Consider the following 18836-nt stretch of genomic DNA (forward strand, 5'->3'; position numbering starts at 1 on the left):
CCTGCTACGAAAATCCAAAAATTACCCGTTTACAGCGACAATAGCGTTATAGCGTTACAACGAGTTGCTACGTCACAGATTTGGGTACTTATTCTTTTCAATTAGCCTTCATTGTGAGGGCGTTTTGCCTCTGACTTCTGTAATTGTATGCCTTTCTTCTCCAGTTCTGGGAAAACTCGCTTTCAAATCTTTTTAATTAAATATTCTCAACGGATTTTGGCATTAGGCTAGATTTTTGAAAATAGGGAAATTTATTATTTTTTAAACAATGTGTTTCGGAATTTTATTCTTATAATAACTTTTACCATAGAAATATGAATATTAACTTTTACATTGTCTATATTGCAGGAAAAAAGATGCTACATATTTTAGTAGATGATTTGTTTGAGGTCTAAACTGAAGAATCACAAAAAATATTCTCACCTTAAGGCGATGCACACGTCGTGTAACATTTGGAATTGGGCCTCTAACAATAACACTCCTTATGTAGATGACGATAAGGTTTAAATTCCCGCATAACACTAGCCGCCCGATTTGATTTATGCAGAAAAAAACATCGGCAAAAAGTGTATTTTATTTTATGTTGCGAAGTTATAGGCACAAATATTTAAATGTTTTTTTTTCAATCATTGCGAAAAACGTGTAAGTAAGGAGGAGTTTTTATATTTTAAGGCAGATTTTTATAGACCTGATTTCCTGCTATTTTTTTGGGGCTTTTAAAAACATTATTACGAGTCGCCTTAAAATATCTTTTAAATGATGTTTTCATTGACCATCAAACAAAATTCTAACGTTTAATTGAATTTAGTAATATAAGTGCTAGTGTTCGATTTCGACAAACCAGAATAATGTGCAATTATTTTTTTCTGATTCATATGTTACAATTCTTTGTACGTCACTTAAGCTGATAATCTTTAGACAAGTGTCAAAACGCAACCTAACATAACCTTTTTCAGGACACAATGCTTACTTAAAATTAAATTAGTGCTTCCTAAATGATTCCACATAATATCTGTATTACCTTAGTACCTACTAAAAATACACATCAATTACTAGAGTTACTCCCCGGTTTCGCGCTAGCTAATTTTTCAGTCATTTTTAGTTTTGATCTTCTAAAATCATGCATTATTTGATAATCGTTACAAGCTAAATATGTCATTTAAAGCTCAAAATGATCCTTTTTCCAATTTACGTAAGACCTTTCAACTCCTAGACCCGAGATATTATGCCAATTAAACTGAATTCATGTTCAAGAAAGAATTTTACTACAGATTTTATTTTTTTCTTACTATACTTTCGACACTAGCGGTTTACGTATTTACAGCTGTTTTGACAGTTCTTACGAAACCTATTAATTGTAACAGAATCACATCGAAGAGTTTGTGACATTAACATCCTCGAAAAGTAGAATTTATTAGTAGGTAACTGTATTTCTAGAAGTAAACAATGTCAAGTGTGCGGAAAACAACAATAAAAGCTGCGCGAGGTAAGAGAATGGAGGCGAGTTAAGGAAGGGTAGCGCGGAGAGAGACGGTACGAGGGTTGGTCGGACGGTACTTTAAATAATTCAGTCAGCCCAACTCTCCCCAATGTGTCGAATACGTCATGCAAACACTCGCAGTTCGGAGGAAAAACAACGCAACTTGACAATTTATTCCAATTTTTTTAAAGCAGATGTAAACACATCCAAGAAAAAAACTATATTATCGTATAGCGCACTCAAAAACAGAGATTTAAAAAAAAATAGGTATTAGCCCATTTCTGAACTTGGTATCGACTATCACCCTCCCGTGTTCTCTCTTTTTTTTCTTTTATGTCTACCTAGCTCTGTACACTTAGAACACAATATTAATTTACTAATATGATTAAATTAACATTTGCGTTACCTACTATCCTGAAAAAACCGCAGGTTGGTTGATAACTAATGGGTTTTTAACTTAACATTGTCCATACAACTTTTTTTAAATCCTGGTAGAACTAGTTAGGTACCTGTATGAAACGATAAAAAATGTAGGTCTTGTAGCTTCTTCGTATTGTTGGTTAAATAAATCACATGCTTATCAAAATGTCATTTACTGCAAGGATAGGCAGAGAGGACAGAACGCTAAGCAACTTAGTTTTATTTTATTATATTTCATATTATCTTTTTATTGCATTTTATTGAATTGTAAAATTGGGGTCCTCAGCACGGGTAAAGCACCAAACTATGTAAATTAATTGTATAAAATACCAAAAAAACACTCGGCACGTGCTCCTTACCTCATTCACATTCATACATCGTCTCATGCATACTCTTCCGTTATTTTGACTCTTAACATGGGAAATCTCAAGTATTTGAGTAACTTGATCGTGACCATGTCTTCCTCCGGCGCCCCCGACTTTTTCCCTGTATTACCCTCACACTCCTTTATCTCACACTCATTAAAACTCAGAATTACTTTTACGAACATACAATAAAGCACGTATTGGTTGAAAGCTTAGTGATTTTTTTAAAATATTAAAATATTTTCATCGTCACAGTTATGTTGTTATATTTGCGCCCCTTAGATGAATTGTGCCCTTATTCTGGAGTCGTTCCATCTGTAATCTACATACAAGAGGAGCTCATGAATTGGGTAACACTGTTGTAGTACCACCCCCACTCCCACACTCCACACCCCACACCCCACACCCCACACCCCACACCCCACCCACAATGGTGTTGTTTCACTCCCCATACTAATGTCGTTTTACATACTGACACCCAACCCATAATAATTCCATGGCCTCTGTTCCTTCTACGTTTCCAAAGGATAATGGAATTCACAATTTATTACCTACGCGAAAGGTTGCTTGATAATATACTTGAATAATATATTATTCACATCAAAGTTTGATTTTAAATCGTAAACCTTACCTACATGGTTGTCCGAGTAGGTACCAATTTATAATCAAATTTTACATGCAACACATTTTACATTTAAGTTGCAGAAAAAATGTCTTTTTGAAAATGATGACCAAAAATTATAGATTCATTCTTTATTTGAAAATGCATCTTTATTAATAATCCCTACCATAGTAAGGTGAATTTTTAATTCATTAAACTATTGGTAATCCGGTTAAAAACGGGATTGCAGACCGTTTCCTGATAAACTTTTAGTAAATTCATAATAATATCGGAACACGTGTTCATGCACCTGCGTTTGTCTTGATAATATATAATGACGAGCAAAAATGTTAGGATTTATAAGAAAATCCATTTTATTCCGACATCGAGACAAAAATTTATCAGGAAACCTATCAATTCATTCGTTAGGGGCGTGCAATCCCGTTTAAACAGATTACCAATAATTTGAAAAGATTCTTAATAAATTAGCAATATTTTTATCATTAATTTTTCTCCGTGCAGGCAATGAAAAATCTTAATAAAAACATCATAAAACACTAGCTTTTTCAATCAAGTTGTAAATATAATGTCTTTTTAATTCAACAATATTTTAATGAAGGTTAAAATTATTATTACTAATTTTAGAAACAGATTTCCTTCTCTCTGAATATTTGATAGCTTTTTTAAGGAAATACATAAAAATACTTCTTGTAAATAAACATTCTAATGAAAGTACAATTTACTCAGCAAAAAGAACCAAATAAGAAGCTGACCTGAATATCACAATAATATTCGACAGTAAACAATGAATAAGACAATAATCTTTTGATGTTCCTTATCATTTGGGCCATGACCCGCTTGAGGAAAGACGAACGCCGAAAAAAACCAAACAGTTGTCTCGTTTCGTGAGATACCACGAGACAATATGAGATGTTGGAGGTTAAAGGGTTATCTCCCATGTAGGAAGTGTTTCGCTTTCTTATTCGAAACTTTAAATATTTTTGTTTCGAAATGCGCTTTTTATTGTGTACTAAAAACTGAATATTTAAATTCATTCTAAAAATGGTTTCTTGCGAAATACGCGACTTAAAGTTTTGGTTAAACAGATTTAAAGTTTTGGTTAAATTAACCTAATATTTTTCAACTTAACCTAACCTAACTCATTTTAAAGGAAAAGGTATACCCTTATTTACCTATATTTAACATTTATTGGTTTGAAATTGTTTCTGGATAACACTCTTACTAAAACATGATTACACTCAAGCTACCTTTCGGAAATCGTGGCTTATTTTAAGTTCGTTCAAATTACTATTCAAAGCCCTTCATATCATGGTGGATATAACTATAATAGCTGCAAATAAATGTGTTGGACTAGAAATTTTAAACAGAAACCCTGCAAATTTTATGATGCCAGAACTCTTCTTTCAAGAGTTTTAAGCGGGAAAAGCAAACTAGTGTAATGTTAAGATTCAGGTACTGCCTACTTCATTTTCCCAGTTCGATTTTATTTTTACGAAATTGTTATTGTGATTGTTATTGGTCATTGATTGTACTTTTTAATTTATTTGAGAAAAGCAATGTTACTGGCAGAAAATAATTGGCAGATATAGACGACCTTGTGATTTTCTGGGTAATGTCGATTGTGGCCACGCTTATTTGTGATAAACACAAGGCTGAATGATCAAATTACGTCAGTGATTGAACGTTGGACATCTCAACTGAGTTCGCACATCAATGCGAAATGAAGTCAGTGGACAAACATTACCAGTCAATGTTAAACGATTGAAATGCAACAGAAGAATTATAATGCTACAATGTTGAAAGACTTATGATGAAGACTGACTCTAGATGGTTTGGGCAGGTGCAGCGAATGAACGAAGAAAGTATTGTAAGGAGAATATATATGACGCGAGTGTGAATGGCAGATGAAGTCGGTGACGCTCGAGGAAGACATGGCACGATCGAGTCGGAGTAATAATAATAATAATATTTAGATGACTTGTATAACGCCGTTTTTGTGCAAAATCACCTCAAGGGCGTTGTACAAATTAATAATACATTTCTATTGCTAACTATTTATGGAGATAATATACAGTACAATACTTAACTGGTAGGTCACTTGAGATTAACACTTAATTAACATTAACTAATTGTTTATTAGCGAAATTTAGATACAGGATTTAGGACATAATTGGAAAATTGGATTTAACTGGACTTTCTCTCAGGAATGGAATATTTAATTTAAGGGTATGACAGCTTAAAAAGATAAGTTTTTAGTTTAAACCTGAATCCTGTTGGAGTTTGAGTCTGTTTAGTTTCGGAGGAAGTTTATTCGAAGCCTTCGGCCCAGATACTCCGAAAGCGCGATCACCAAACTTAGTATTTGGCTTGCGCTTAGGTTCTATCAGTCTGCCTTCAGCTGCTGATGTTGCTGATCTAAGAGTTGACTGATCTAAGAGTTGAGTTGAGTGTTAACAGTGGAATAACAGAAGTGTATGTATAAGACGATGTACGAATGTGAATGAAGCGAGGAGTGTATGCCAAGACCGAGTTGTTTGGCGGTCGGAACTTTCTGCGCACCCCAATCCCTTTATAAGAGACCTAACAACTAAGAAATCGATTCGAATCTATTTTTTTAAACCTACAACAAATGACTACATTGAAAATTTATATAATATAATAATTATAACTACTGACTCACAAATTCACTTATGAATTATTTTTACCTTTATTACTACTATACATGGTGTTCAGAAGCTGGTCGTACATGCAGTAAGTGGTGAATCTACACAACATTTGGAGTGGATTTAGTTGAACAATTTTTTTGATGATGAGTTTTCGTTTTCGAGTAAATCGAGTTCAAAGTTGGAATTTTGAAGGTAATCTTTTTTTTTAAATCGGTCGCTACAGGATTGATATCAGTTGTTTATTGTCTTTTTAAATGGGTTGAAATATAGACCACACAGCATACCCAAAGATATTTTATGAAAATATTTTTTGAAAATAGAATAAGCTACCCCGATGATTATAATAATAATATAATATAATAAATTAATAATATTATATAATTTGACCAATATCAGAATAAAAAATCCATTCTATCTGTTTCCACAAAAACAATTTGTTTTGTTCATTATAAATAATGTACCCTCGCTTGTGTTTTTGTATCTAACAAAAGCGAATTTCTTTTTAATATTAAAGGCGAGGGTCCCAGGAAAGGTTGAATCGGGTATCATGTTGAAGTTATTATATTATTTTTACTGCTCTGGCCTGATGGAATTTTTGATTTTTCTCTCAATCGGGCTGACCAATGGCGTTTCGATAAATATTTGATAACAGCATCAAGTGCAGCGTGCATTTGGTTCGGATGCAATCATCCATTTTACCGTGATGCATCTGTGTCGGATTTAATAGTGAGACTACATACGAGAAATATTATCATTATTACATTCATATAAAATATCAGTAGACATTAAATAATTCAAAATTTCCACAGTAGACCTCAAAATAATGTAGTGATTGCGAAAAAACACCAATTTATCGTTTAAATTATTTCATTATAGTTAGGTTAAAATTTAAACAGCGCAGTTATCGTGAAAAATCACCAAATTTTTATTTAATAGGATTTATCTTATAATGTACAATAATACTGAAACATACTTGTTAGTCAGTTGACAGATAATAGTCAGAGGAGATATAACGCCATAGGAAGTCCTTGATTAATCTACATTAATATATCATCCCCAAATCCTCTTCGATTTTTTAGACATTAGTATTATCGGATTCAAGAATTTGTATCCCCGACTCCTTCGTTCATCCACTTGCGCGTTATAATGCACATTTTCTTTTATTTCTGCTTATAACACAACAATTGGTTTATTTATAAAACAAACTAGCATTTAAATAATTTGCCTTTTGTTTAAAAAAAGTGAATAAGTAAATGAAATAATGTACATACGTGTGAACAAGCAAAAAATTAGTACAAAAAACAACCTCTTCAATAACTTTCTCCAATTCTTTTTCAAACCTCTCAACTACCAAACGCATTTAATCAATTGATTAAATATCCTCCCACTATTGTTGTTCTCTTTCCTTTATCACATTAGTAACACAAGACCTCTTGTATCTCCGGTGTAAAGAATAACAGCGGCATTATGTATTGTTATTTGAAACTCGCAACATAAAGGATTCGGGAAACAGGAGAAGAAGGAGATGTTTGAGATGCAGAAGATGTATGGAATCAGACTACAGACTGTTGATAATATCCTCGGTCCGTGGCGGCTAAATTAACTCATTAACAGACGTGGCCATTACTCAAATGTGGCGCAATCTGCCTTTTGTCTTCTGGCCGTTTGACCCCACCCGAAGTGAACTGGTAACGAAACGACAACCATTGATTCTTGTTGAAAACAATCATTTTATTCTGGTCGACAGATGAAAAACCACAGATAGCTTGAATTCTCTACAAATAAGTTCAAATTTTGAAAATGGTAATTAAAATATTTTTTAGTGAAAAAAAAATTGGTGAACGGATCACAATGATACTTCATCACATCTTTAAAAAGTAATATAAAGTCATGGAAAGTGATGAAACAAAAACTTTATTAACTGGGTTAAGTAGGTTAGGTTAGATTTTTTTTTCATCGTTTCTAATGACTTTATATCACTTTTTAAAAGCGTGTTGAATTGTCACTGTGTTGAGTTATCATGGAACCAAAAAAATATAGTCTTACCTAGGTAGGTACCTACTCATCGTTTGTCTGAATTCTCCAAATAAAGACTTTCGATTTTAAAAAAGATGACACTAATTTAACCTGAATTAACCGGTCAGTGGCTGAGTTGACAGGTTCAACAATTCCTCGGCTGGTCCTGGCTAACATGTTCTGCTTATGGTGACGGTAGTAGGAGATTTTAAAATTATTTCAGTTTATTCAAGAATGTTTGCCTTTCGTTTAGTAAAAAAAGCATGAATTTCTAGAGTTCATAGCAGTTCAGCTACAGACGGACTAAGTCAGAACCAAAATTTGTATTTAAAACATTATTTACTGAGACGAGTTTTTAAATCCACAAGAGAGAACTGATATCATCCGATATACGATAATTTCTTAAGCCTGATCGCCCTTAAAAAATTATTATGTCTGTTGACTTATTACGAAATTCGTAATAAATAGTCAGAAAACGGCAACACTTTTTTGAAAACCTACGCACTTACTTAGCAATACCTACTAGTTAGTTAGTGAGGGCGTTTACCTTCCCCCACAAACCGTATGTTACGGGTATTATATCAAATAAAGTCCACGCAGTACAACAAGCAACCTTTAATCTATGGAAAGTAAGAAGAAGCTTTCGAACAACCCTTTTCAACGATATTAAAAAAGGTATTTTTTATATGTATAGAACAATTCCGATTCGGTTTGAATTCTTGATATTCAAAAACATCTGATGAGAGGAACGAAATTGTTAAATAAAGAAAGGCAGCGAAAATAAGATTCTTGAGACGGTAAAAAAGTAAACACAATTTTAAGAATGATTCCTTTCTTATTTACCTCCATACACGAAGATGATCCTGTTCACTATCCCGCAGCCAAGTGGGGGAGTAGGTAGTACCCAAAATTACTATCCTCCTTATATTAACTTGAATACTTGACGTATTATTTTAGTATTTTAGGTATTCCTGCGCAAATACATAAGTTACCATTAATAATTGGCATTTCTATAGTTTAAATGCCCATAAGACAGAAAAATGCATGGGGTCGTCGGAAGACCCACATGGTTACAGACGTTGTTTTGCATCTTGGCATGTCAAGAGTTAAAAAGTGGTCGCAATCCAATTTCCTCATAAAATATTAGTCTTTCAGAACATAATAGAGTATATAAGTGTTCTTTTCCGAAAAAATATCATGACGGAATGCGTCAATATCAATATCAATACATGTATGAACACTTGTTCCGCCGTCCTCATAAAACATTCGTTTTTGACAGATACTTTGTTAAGATTTTTAATAATTAACAGTATTTCTTTTTCTGCGTAAGTTTCCGAAGTTTTCCGCGCGCACAATCTTCTCAGATGAAACTAACGACTTCCAGGATTGCGTCAGTCTAACGGGCTATGCGCTGTGGAACTATTGTATTACGTAACGATATGAAATACCATTGATTATTTTATTATTTTATCCGAACCACGCATTTCCCATCGCTGCTAAACATCTTCATTAAAAAAAGAGGCAAAGATTCCTTCGTATCAAACAATAGGACGCCGTTGTGCCTTGAGCCCGCCATATTAAAACATAAAGATAAATCGTTTTTGTTAAATGGGTTTTTGTTAAAAACAATACTTAATGGACTGAGTACAATTCCCCTTATTAATGTATGCTCGCTTGTGTTTGTCAATTGTTCCGAAGATAATTAAAAGAAGTTCGTTTTGTTATCTTAACAATGATGGTTTCATATGAATAATTATTCTTACCCACACAGGCAGAAGGTTTGTTTCTTGGGAATAAGCGAAATAGTAAAGAGTACAAACACGTTAAGATTTAAGTAGTACGTTGTACCATTGCATCACTGTAATCTCAGCAGGTGCCTACCTGGTTTCTTTTATTTACTTTCGCCAGTTGAAATAGAAACTTTGTACTTAAACTTTTTTTCAAAACATTATCTACTATAACTATGAATCACTTTTCAAAATTTAATAGTTGGCCTATGTCGTTAGTGTTTTGATTGTTGCGTTACTACCGTTTCGACTCACAAAGCCATTTTAAATTAGTAGTTTTGTCTAATGTTTAAATCGTTAAATATGTCGATGCCATAAAGCTCCATAGCTTTTTATAGAAATAACGTTCCGACACCGATCAAAATGGTCGCGTTGTCTTTGAAAATTTCAGACAAAAAGCTAAAGCTTGGGCTCTTTTTGAAAGAAAAATGAGTATTGCTGATTTATTAAAATAGTGTAAAAAGCGCAGCAGAAGGCCATTTACTAATAAAACGATAGTATTTTCCGAATATATTGGAAAACATGTTCATGAACCTGCATTTGCCTTGTTAATATATAATGACGAAATTCGAAAATATAATGATTTTTATGAAGACGTGTTTTGATGTAGCGTTAATTCATTCCTTTTTTACTAATTCATTCGTTTAAGGCCTGCAGTCCCGTTTTAAACAGGATTACGAATAATTTGAAGAGATCATTAATAAATTAACGATATTTTATATCAGTAAGTTTTCTCAGTGTACGCGCAAAAATAATACATCATAAATTTTACTTTCAGTATTTTTAGTAGTGAATCTATTTTTAAATTGCTCCAATTCCTATGTAATTCAAAGTGATTGCTGTATCAGCTGTGACAGTTTTCGACAAAGCGTGTTGTTCTTGTTATTAATTGAACTCGTAATAATACCGAATGCAAACGGGTACAAATAGTGACTTTATCATTATTTTTGAAGTCAAGAAGACCGGGAGTTCAGTGGGTCACTAGGTTTGTGAATTCTTCACAATACACGGAGATAAATCAACTTATCGCTGAATTTTTGCAACATATATTGTTTAATCATCTTACGATACAGGCGTGCAACAACACGTTTTGTTATTTGTGATATTATTATAATTGTGTGTCGATTGTTATTTCAGTTCAATTAGATGTAATTATTGACTTTTTGTACGTTGGACAGTAATGAACGAAGCCATTATGCATTGTATAATTTTCCTAGAAAATCTGCATTGTCTATTATCATAATAATTGTTATTATTGTGAGTCTGCCAACAGCTTTATAAATCATTAATGATCGGAAAAATATACATAAATCATTTGAGGAAAATGATGACGAGAAACTCAAATGTACTTGTAGAACACTAGTTTAAACGAAAGAAATTTTGTAATAAAATCCGTAGTGAAAGCACTTTTCACAATAAAACATTGTAATTTGTATGATTTAATAAACGTTTGTTTGAGATGAGCTAAATACAATTGATCTGGAATTACTTTGAGAAGTTGACGTTTAGTTGATATTTGTGATGATAGCTTACTTCCAATCGATAACCGGAAAAGAAAAATGAGGTTAGTTTAGGTTAGATGAAATCATCTAGTGTGGTGAAATCATTTGAAAAAAAAACAAAACCCTAACCTAACCTTTTCACATTATTTTTAAAACTATATTTTTATTTTTTATTTGCTCAACGCACAAGAGTCACAACTGTCCCGTCGAGAGGCAGTGATACTATGGCATTCCCAAAAGTTTGTTGGAAGAGATGGGGAGGAGGAAGGTGGGATAGTAACCGGCTATTAGATTATTAGATCTGGTAACCAAAGACGGCTAAAGACATTTCAAGCAACGTTTTAATTCTGAATAATGGTCTTACATCAGGGCGATACGGAGAGTATCTACCACTCTGGAACGTGCCATAAGTATTCTATTTTTAATGAATAGATTGTGATATAACACAAATTACTCAAAAAAAATCTATAAAATTCCGACCTTCGGATTGCTAGTCGAGAGCCTCACCCCTCGACCACGGAGGCTTTAACATGAATTTTTAAAGTTTTCTCGGCATTAAGGCAAAATATTTAAATTTAAATCTTTGCATACTCGGTCGTCAGTGCTCAGTGAGAATTTTTCCAGAGCCTTGATCTGCTGACCCATTTATTGTTTAGATTTGCGCGCACGATATTCCTATTTGTTAAACGGACATGTTCTTCACGCTAAATAATAACAATTGCGGCCTTATCATAGAAGACGCAATTATTATTGCAAAGATAATTATCGGAATGTCACTTCAAATACGGCATTGAGGCATTATTGCAAACAGAATGTATGTACTATTTGTGAAGGTCATTCAGATTTGTATGTAAATCTTCATTTTAATCATAGTTTATCGTCATGCAAAATATTTGGTGGTATCTTTCCTGTTAGAGGTCAAAATAATTCATAATAATGAAAAAGATAAACAAGGAAATACAAGTAGTAACGCTTACCCGTGTTTGATCGGTGTAGTGGATGGTGTAGGCCTTTTTTCTTCTTTAATAGTGCTGTGATTCATTTTTGATGTTAGTCTCTTTAGAACATCGTCCATTGTTCTCTTCTGAGGCCCAGATCCTAGTCCCAGGGGAGAGTTGTTATGGTTTAACAAAGTAGAATTATTATTGTTGCAGATACTGCTGAGGTTAGACTTGAACTCTGAGCTTGGTGAACTGCATTCAGATGAACTCCTTCGTCTTTCTGCTGCCTCGTGTAAGGCAGCTTGGTGCCTAGCGAGCTGCTCATGATGGAGATTGATTGCTGACAGGGTAGCAGGAACTAACAGATTGTTTGTCATCTTCGTTTCTTGTTCGATATCAAATCTCTGCTTTTTAGGAGGGACGTCTTCTTCTAAAGTCTGGTCAATCTCCTCGTCACTGTGCACCACTGAACTAGCGTTGGAACTCGATGAAGTAACTTTATAAAAAGTGTTTGAATTTCTCCCTTCTTCTAAATCACTTTCGAAATTGTTGCTGGATTCTTCGATGTCTGTGAAAGCCACTCTGTGGTCCAAAGAGTTGCTCCTGATGAGGGATTTTGAGTGGTTATTTTCTTCGTTTGGGTAATCCGCCCGATCGAAGTCGGAAACGGAGATCTGAGGAGCTTCCGACAAAGCTGCGACTGTCGATGCTGTGACGCCTTCGTGAAGTTTTGTGGGCGGAGACTTTCTTTTAGATGACATGTTTCTGTAACAAAAAGAAAACGAGTGCTGTAAGCAATAGTCATGGTCGTCAGGGCATTAAGATTTATTGGGGAAAAGTTTGGTGGAGCGTGTTGGGTTAATTGACGCGCTGATACGGCGTGATTTATGTTTATCGTTTTTTGAATGCGTGAACTTCCGCCGTGCTGAGTGTTATGACAGGACATTTAGTGTGACATAGTTAAAGGTGTTACTTATACAGCGGTATAAAAATAATAAACAGTGACTTCAGACATAAATTTGGATACTAATGAGAAATAAATACCATTATTCACACTCGCGAGAAAATTGCGAGTTTTACGAATTTCCGATCGTAAAGAACAAGAATTCAACACACCAGACAAGTACCTAATAACAGTATCAATAGATTATTTTTACATCCCATCATCTCACATTTGGCTAACACATTTTTTCAAGTGATAAAACCCTGTCGTAGGGAATATTTCCCATCAGTTAATTACAAATTTAGCGATCCAGCAATGACTTGAACTTTGTTTTTGATACGGATCATTTCACCACCATTAAGAAATCAGAGGGAAGAAGGAAAACCGGTGCTAATTGCATCCAGAGAGATGGTATAAAGTACGGATAAACCTTTTAAAACCAAGCGAAATAATGTAAAAAAATGCTTAATACCGATAAAAGGCTGTAAACAATGTTTTAAACACAAGAGTCAATAGTGAATATCGCACAACTGATAGTTCCTAGTAATATATGTAGTCCCAACTACTCCCAAAAGTGTGGAACCTGTAAGACTATGGCATCCCTAATTGGGGTATGTTATGAGGCTAAAGGCAGTGTGGAGAGAAAGGAGATGAGGAAGAGGAAGGTAGGGGGAGTATCTAGCTCTACTGATCTGGTCACCAAACACGATTTCAAGCAACGTTTCAACTCTGAATGTTGGTCTTATACCAGGGTGATACTAAGATTATCTTCCACTCTGGAACGTGTCGCATGTATACTTATATATCTAACTAACTAACTAACTAACTAACTAACCATCACGCCGTTTCCCCGCAGGGGTAGGCAGAGAGGACGGACCGCCAAACAACTCGGTCTTGGCACACACTCCTTGCGTCATTCACATTCATACATCGTCTCATACATACTCTTCTATTGTTCTGACTCTTGACATGGCCCGACTCAAGTATCTGATTCACTTGGTCATGCCATGTCTTCCTCTGGCGTCCCCGACTTCTGCTACCATTCACATTTGCATCGTATATTCTCCTTACACTCCTTTCTTCGCTCATTCGCTCTACATGCCCAAACCATCTAAGCGTCCCTTTCTTGATCTTACTCATTACGCTTACATCAGCCTTGCACTCTTTGCGGATAACTAACTTATATATCTAAATGGTATAAAAAGAAGTACCTATGCGCACCTGTCTGTTTGTATACTTAGTTCTTCAAAACTACTTAACGGATTTTAATCGAGTCTTATATTATCTATATGTCTATATGTCTTATATATATATATATTATAAACATAACACATGCATGTTATATTTATAGAAAGAAGATAAAAATCTCCGTGTAACGCCGGGTACGTGTCAGCTAATACATTTTATTTTGAATTAACAAATTACTCAAATAAAATGTTGAGCACTCCGGGATTTGAACCAGCGTCCTTCGACTTGCTAGTCGAGAGCCTTACTCCTCGACCACGGAGGCGTCAAACAATAAGTTACTACTATGAATAAGTATTCGTCCTAAGGCCAGTTGGGTATTTTGTGAACAAGTAAATTCCCAGGAATGTGACTTGGTGCTTTATAGTATAAATTTCATATACTTACAGATACATCATTTTTAATTAATAGCAATAATGCTTTATTTTTATTATTATTTACATTATTATGAATTTTATTATACAAGTTTTTCCCACTTACGTCGATTTATCCATGAATTTACATAATTTCAAAAATAATGTTAGAGTTTAAAAATATTTTACAAAACCATTCCTAAAATTCAAAATTTTAGAAGATAAATTACTCAATTGAATTTCATCCTAATTATTTATATAATGTGATGATTATCGCATAAACTCGTATATATATAATCAATCAGACAAGTTTTAAAATTTATCAAAAAAATTGACTTCGCTGAAAATGTTCAGAGCTTTTAAGTAAATGGTACCTAATACTTCGTGTTGACTTTCTAATAAGCCGCATTTAGCTGGAAGGGAGTGTGTTGAACTGTCCCGTTACTGCCTTCATCCAGTATGTGGTCCATGATTGGAAGCTGCACGGGGGTAGATGGGTGACTTGTGATTCAAGATTCGAGATGAATCTTTCGTTTGGCAGTACCTACGGTCTCTAATCAACGGAGGAATTAGTGAGGGTGGAACCACCCCAACCCCCTCCACCTTAAGGAGGCTAATCGGATTATACGCCAAGTGACGAAACTTGATTGCCAAATAAATTGAAGAATTTATCTTCGGGAATGCCCTCTTCTCCTGACGCGGCTAATCAAATCAATATATTTCGTTTTTACTTATTTTTACACCCGACCCCTTGATCAAAATAGGTGAATGAAAAAAAAAATCTGATGATTCAAAGAGAAGATTTTGTATTTTAAATCAATGTACATAAAGTGCTTTAGGCACTCTTACAGCCTTATAAATGAAAAACACTTCCCAACTGTTAAACGGTGTTTTATTTACACATTTAATAAAGACTGTTCAAGCTCTGTTCTGAATTACTACTTATATAAAAATGTGCTGCGAAAGATCTGATATCGTTGGATTTTGGCAGCATGAGCATGAGGTTCCCATCTTGAAAAAGTTAGTTTATTTTATAATTGACTTTCACCTAGTGAGTTTAACAAGAATTCCATGAAAGTTATGTTTTTTAATAACATAAATGCCTTATACATGTGAAGATAAATAATAATCGAAAAAATCAAAGCTTATTTTACGCAAAAATGAATCCGAAATGTTATTTTTTTTAACTCTAAGAGTTATTACTATTTTTTATTATTGTATAAACAAGATAAAAAGAGATAGTTTTTCTTGCAGATTCCTTAAAAAAATATTCCAATTTGTAAATAAAAGTATACTACAAATTCAAAAATCTGTAAGGCAATGTTATCTAATTTCTAAAATGGTATTTATTTTTAAGTCATATTTAATAAGTAAAAATACTCGTATATAGCACATTTAAGATATTTTGAAAGCACGTTTGCAAGTAGATGTAAATGTGGTTAAAACCAGTAAATTGTGCCAAGACAGAGATGTAGTACGGCGTTAAATTCTTGTTACACTCCTTTACACTGAAATTGTGTATTGATTATTTAATTAGTTAGTATAAGTTCATTCAAATAATTAAAAAAACTGGACGCACCTTATGTAAATTAAGTTTCAACAAATAAGTTGTCATTTCAGTGGAAATATATTTGCAAAGTCAAATTATGATACAAATACTCATACCCTAATTGAATTACTTGGGTCAAACTTCATACTAGCAAGAAGATAAACAAGAAATTTGCCATTAAGTGGAATGTCACCAATATTAATCTCGCTTTAGAAAACTAATCGAAACTCATGTGAATAACTTGGTACCTGTGCTTCAACTGCAAAATGATTATAAGGTAGTTATTTGGTCCAGGAAATTGGTCATTTCCGCTTGTCCATCTAAGGAGGACGAATCGACTTCGAAACTCAGAGTAGAAAGTAGGTACCTGCCTTTATTAGAAGAAATTTACCGAAGTTACCAATATCTAAAAAACGCTGAACAGAAAATATATAGAAGTGTCAAATATACCGATATGAAAGATAACTAATGTCTGAGACGTCAAAAAGCAGTATTAATAATAAATAATAACAAAGCTAAATTAGCTACTTTCCAACTTAAGAGGGTAAGTATAAATCACTAGTCGCTTTTCAATGACCTTGAAATAAAACAATTTCTCTTCCAAATCAACCCCTAACCAAATAATCCCCAAAGATTTGACTTCCATTATCACCCCTTCTTGACTCATTTCCGTTTATTGTTCACCCTTCACCCCGGGCCTACCTCAGTCTGCAGCTACCCCAACTACCCTCGGCGTAGAAGCCCATAGCTCCTGGCTTTGTGGGTGGATGGGAGGGGTGGGGGAGGGGTAGGGGAAGGAACTGCCAACAGTGCCTACAATTGAATCACAATAAACAACAAGTGTTTCTCGATTGAATTGTGGAACAATTGCATTTGCTGTTCGAAGTCGTGCGGAACCTTTTCAATCAATACTACTGGAGGAAATAGCTCGGCAATAACATTTTATTTCTAAAGCTTGGTTCCCACTGCAAAACTTTGTTCAATATTTATTTATAAAATATAAAGCATTGATACATTGAATAACCAAACTAGGTAACTGCCTGTTTCATGGTGACCAATAACGTTGTAGTTATTTTGTACAAAGTGTAAACAGTATAATGTAAGATTTTAGGCCTTACTAATAAACGCGTTTCAAACCCTACACAAATGATAACCAACCATTAATGTAGAGTAAATGGTTGATTCTCAGCTGAAAAATATCTAAAACACGCATAGAGGTAAAAATATAAACATTATGAATAGATGTATGAAAAGAAAAAAAGTATATTTTGGTTGTCATCTAGTTCAGAATTGAATTAATTTACAGCAAAAATATTTAGAGATCCGTAATTCCTTACTTTATGGTTTTTATTATTAGAGTTTTAATTAATGGATAAAAATAATGTATAGTACATATATTCCCGGAAGCAAATGAAAGGATATTTTGAGTACCTAATTGCAGAAATTTAATTAGATATATTCTGTGACGTTTTCTTCTGCTCAAAGTACTAGGAAAATTAAAGAAAGTACTAACAATATATTATGGAGTTTTGGGATTCTAGGATATAGCTTCTAGATGTCGGCCTCCGTGGTCGAGGGGTAAGGCTCTCGACTATAATCCAAAGGAACGGGGGTTCAAATCCCGGCGTGCGCAAGTACATTTTATGTGATGAATTAGTGTTATGTCATGATTTATTCATTTGAAATAATAAGTAGTATACTTGCGGCACGTTCCAGAGTGGAAAATACTATCAGTATCTCCCTGGCGTAAGACCACCATTCAGAATTGTATAATTATATTATATAAATCACCATAGAATTGCAAGGTCTTCTCCCACCTTCCTCTTCCCATCTCTTTCCTCTCACTACTACATTTAGCCGCGCATCACACCTCAGACGTTTGGGAGCAGTTGGGACTTTTATGCGGTGTGCAAATATGTCCATTTTTGAAATTAAATTTTAGTTAGTGGATTTTCATTGTAATAATTTGATTAAAAAGCATTAACTTTGGTCGAATTACATATTTTGTAACGGACCGCTTTCGCCCCACTGCAGACTTCTTGCAGGTTCTAGTCCGAGGATGCCATGAAATCAGTCTGTATCACACAAAACCATATTAAGATGGCAAGCCAAAATAAACTAACTACTTCAATGTCTCAATTTAAAACATTGAAGTGAATCCATATTACTAAAAATAATTTAATTTCGAAGGCCTTTTTTATAATAGAAAAAGCTGAAAAACTATTAATCAAATGAAAAGTGTTTCTAACTTACTGAAAGCATAATTTCTTTCTGAAAGTTAAGCAAATTGTCTCAAAGAATTTGTTAAGTAAAATATTCAGCGATTTGTTGTATTTTAAATTGAATTTTTTTAGTGTTCAAAATAAATCCGCCGGCGACAAACGGGAGGAGAGAAATGAATTCAAATATATTTTTCCATTTCTTAACAGGTAATCTGATTTACTTTCCTTAGAAGCCTCTGATTAAGGCTATGGCATTGCTCACAAATAAAAATATGGCAGACAGAATAACCTTAAAGAGAGGAACGTTGTTAGAGCTTAATAATGCTTTTCCCTTAGAGGAAGAAAAGCTTGGGCGAAACACACTTATTTGAATTTTATTTTAAGATGAAAATTTAAGTTTACGTAGATTGAACAGCTTATTAAATTATAACGCAGAATTGAAAAAGAAAATTTATTTGTAAATTAAAGGCTTGAATTGAAATACTAAGAATTTTGTAAAACACCTACTAATAAACGTAAAAAAATAGTTATAGTAGAAAAAACCAGATATCGATTTTTTTTGTTGTTATTGTTACTAAAAAAAAGTTTTCGATATTAACCACCAATGCTCGGGTTTTTAAAGACAGTGGTTTGCAAAAAACAACTTTCTGTGCTTTATTTGAAATTCATCCACCTTAAGTGCATAACAATTTAAACATAATATTTTAAATAAAAAGTTAAGAATA

At 33.7% G+C, this 18836-nt stretch overlaps 1 protein-coding gene across 1 annotated transcript in view; it reads right to left on the reverse strand.

Moving 5' to 3' along the window:
- Positions 1-18836, reverse strand: part of Sox102F (transcription factor Sox102F) — a 224165-nt gene that overhangs the window by 150729 nt on the left and 54600 nt on the right. Inside the window, exon 2 of the mRNA XM_089644571.1 lies at positions 11836-12564. Coding sequence (XP_089500697.1) covers positions 11836-12560 — 725 coding nt within the window. The 5' untranslated portion in view covers positions 12561-12564. The remainder of the gene's footprint in view (positions 1-11835; positions 12565-18836) is intronic.

This window comes from Hesperophylax consimilis, chromosome 21, assembly GCF_061612785.1.
Source record: "Hesperophylax consimilis isolate HC1 chromosome 21, BYU_Hcon_1.0, whole genome shotgun sequence".
Taxonomy (NCBI): domain Eukaryota; kingdom Metazoa; phylum Arthropoda; class Insecta; order Trichoptera; family Limnephilidae; genus Hesperophylax; species Hesperophylax consimilis.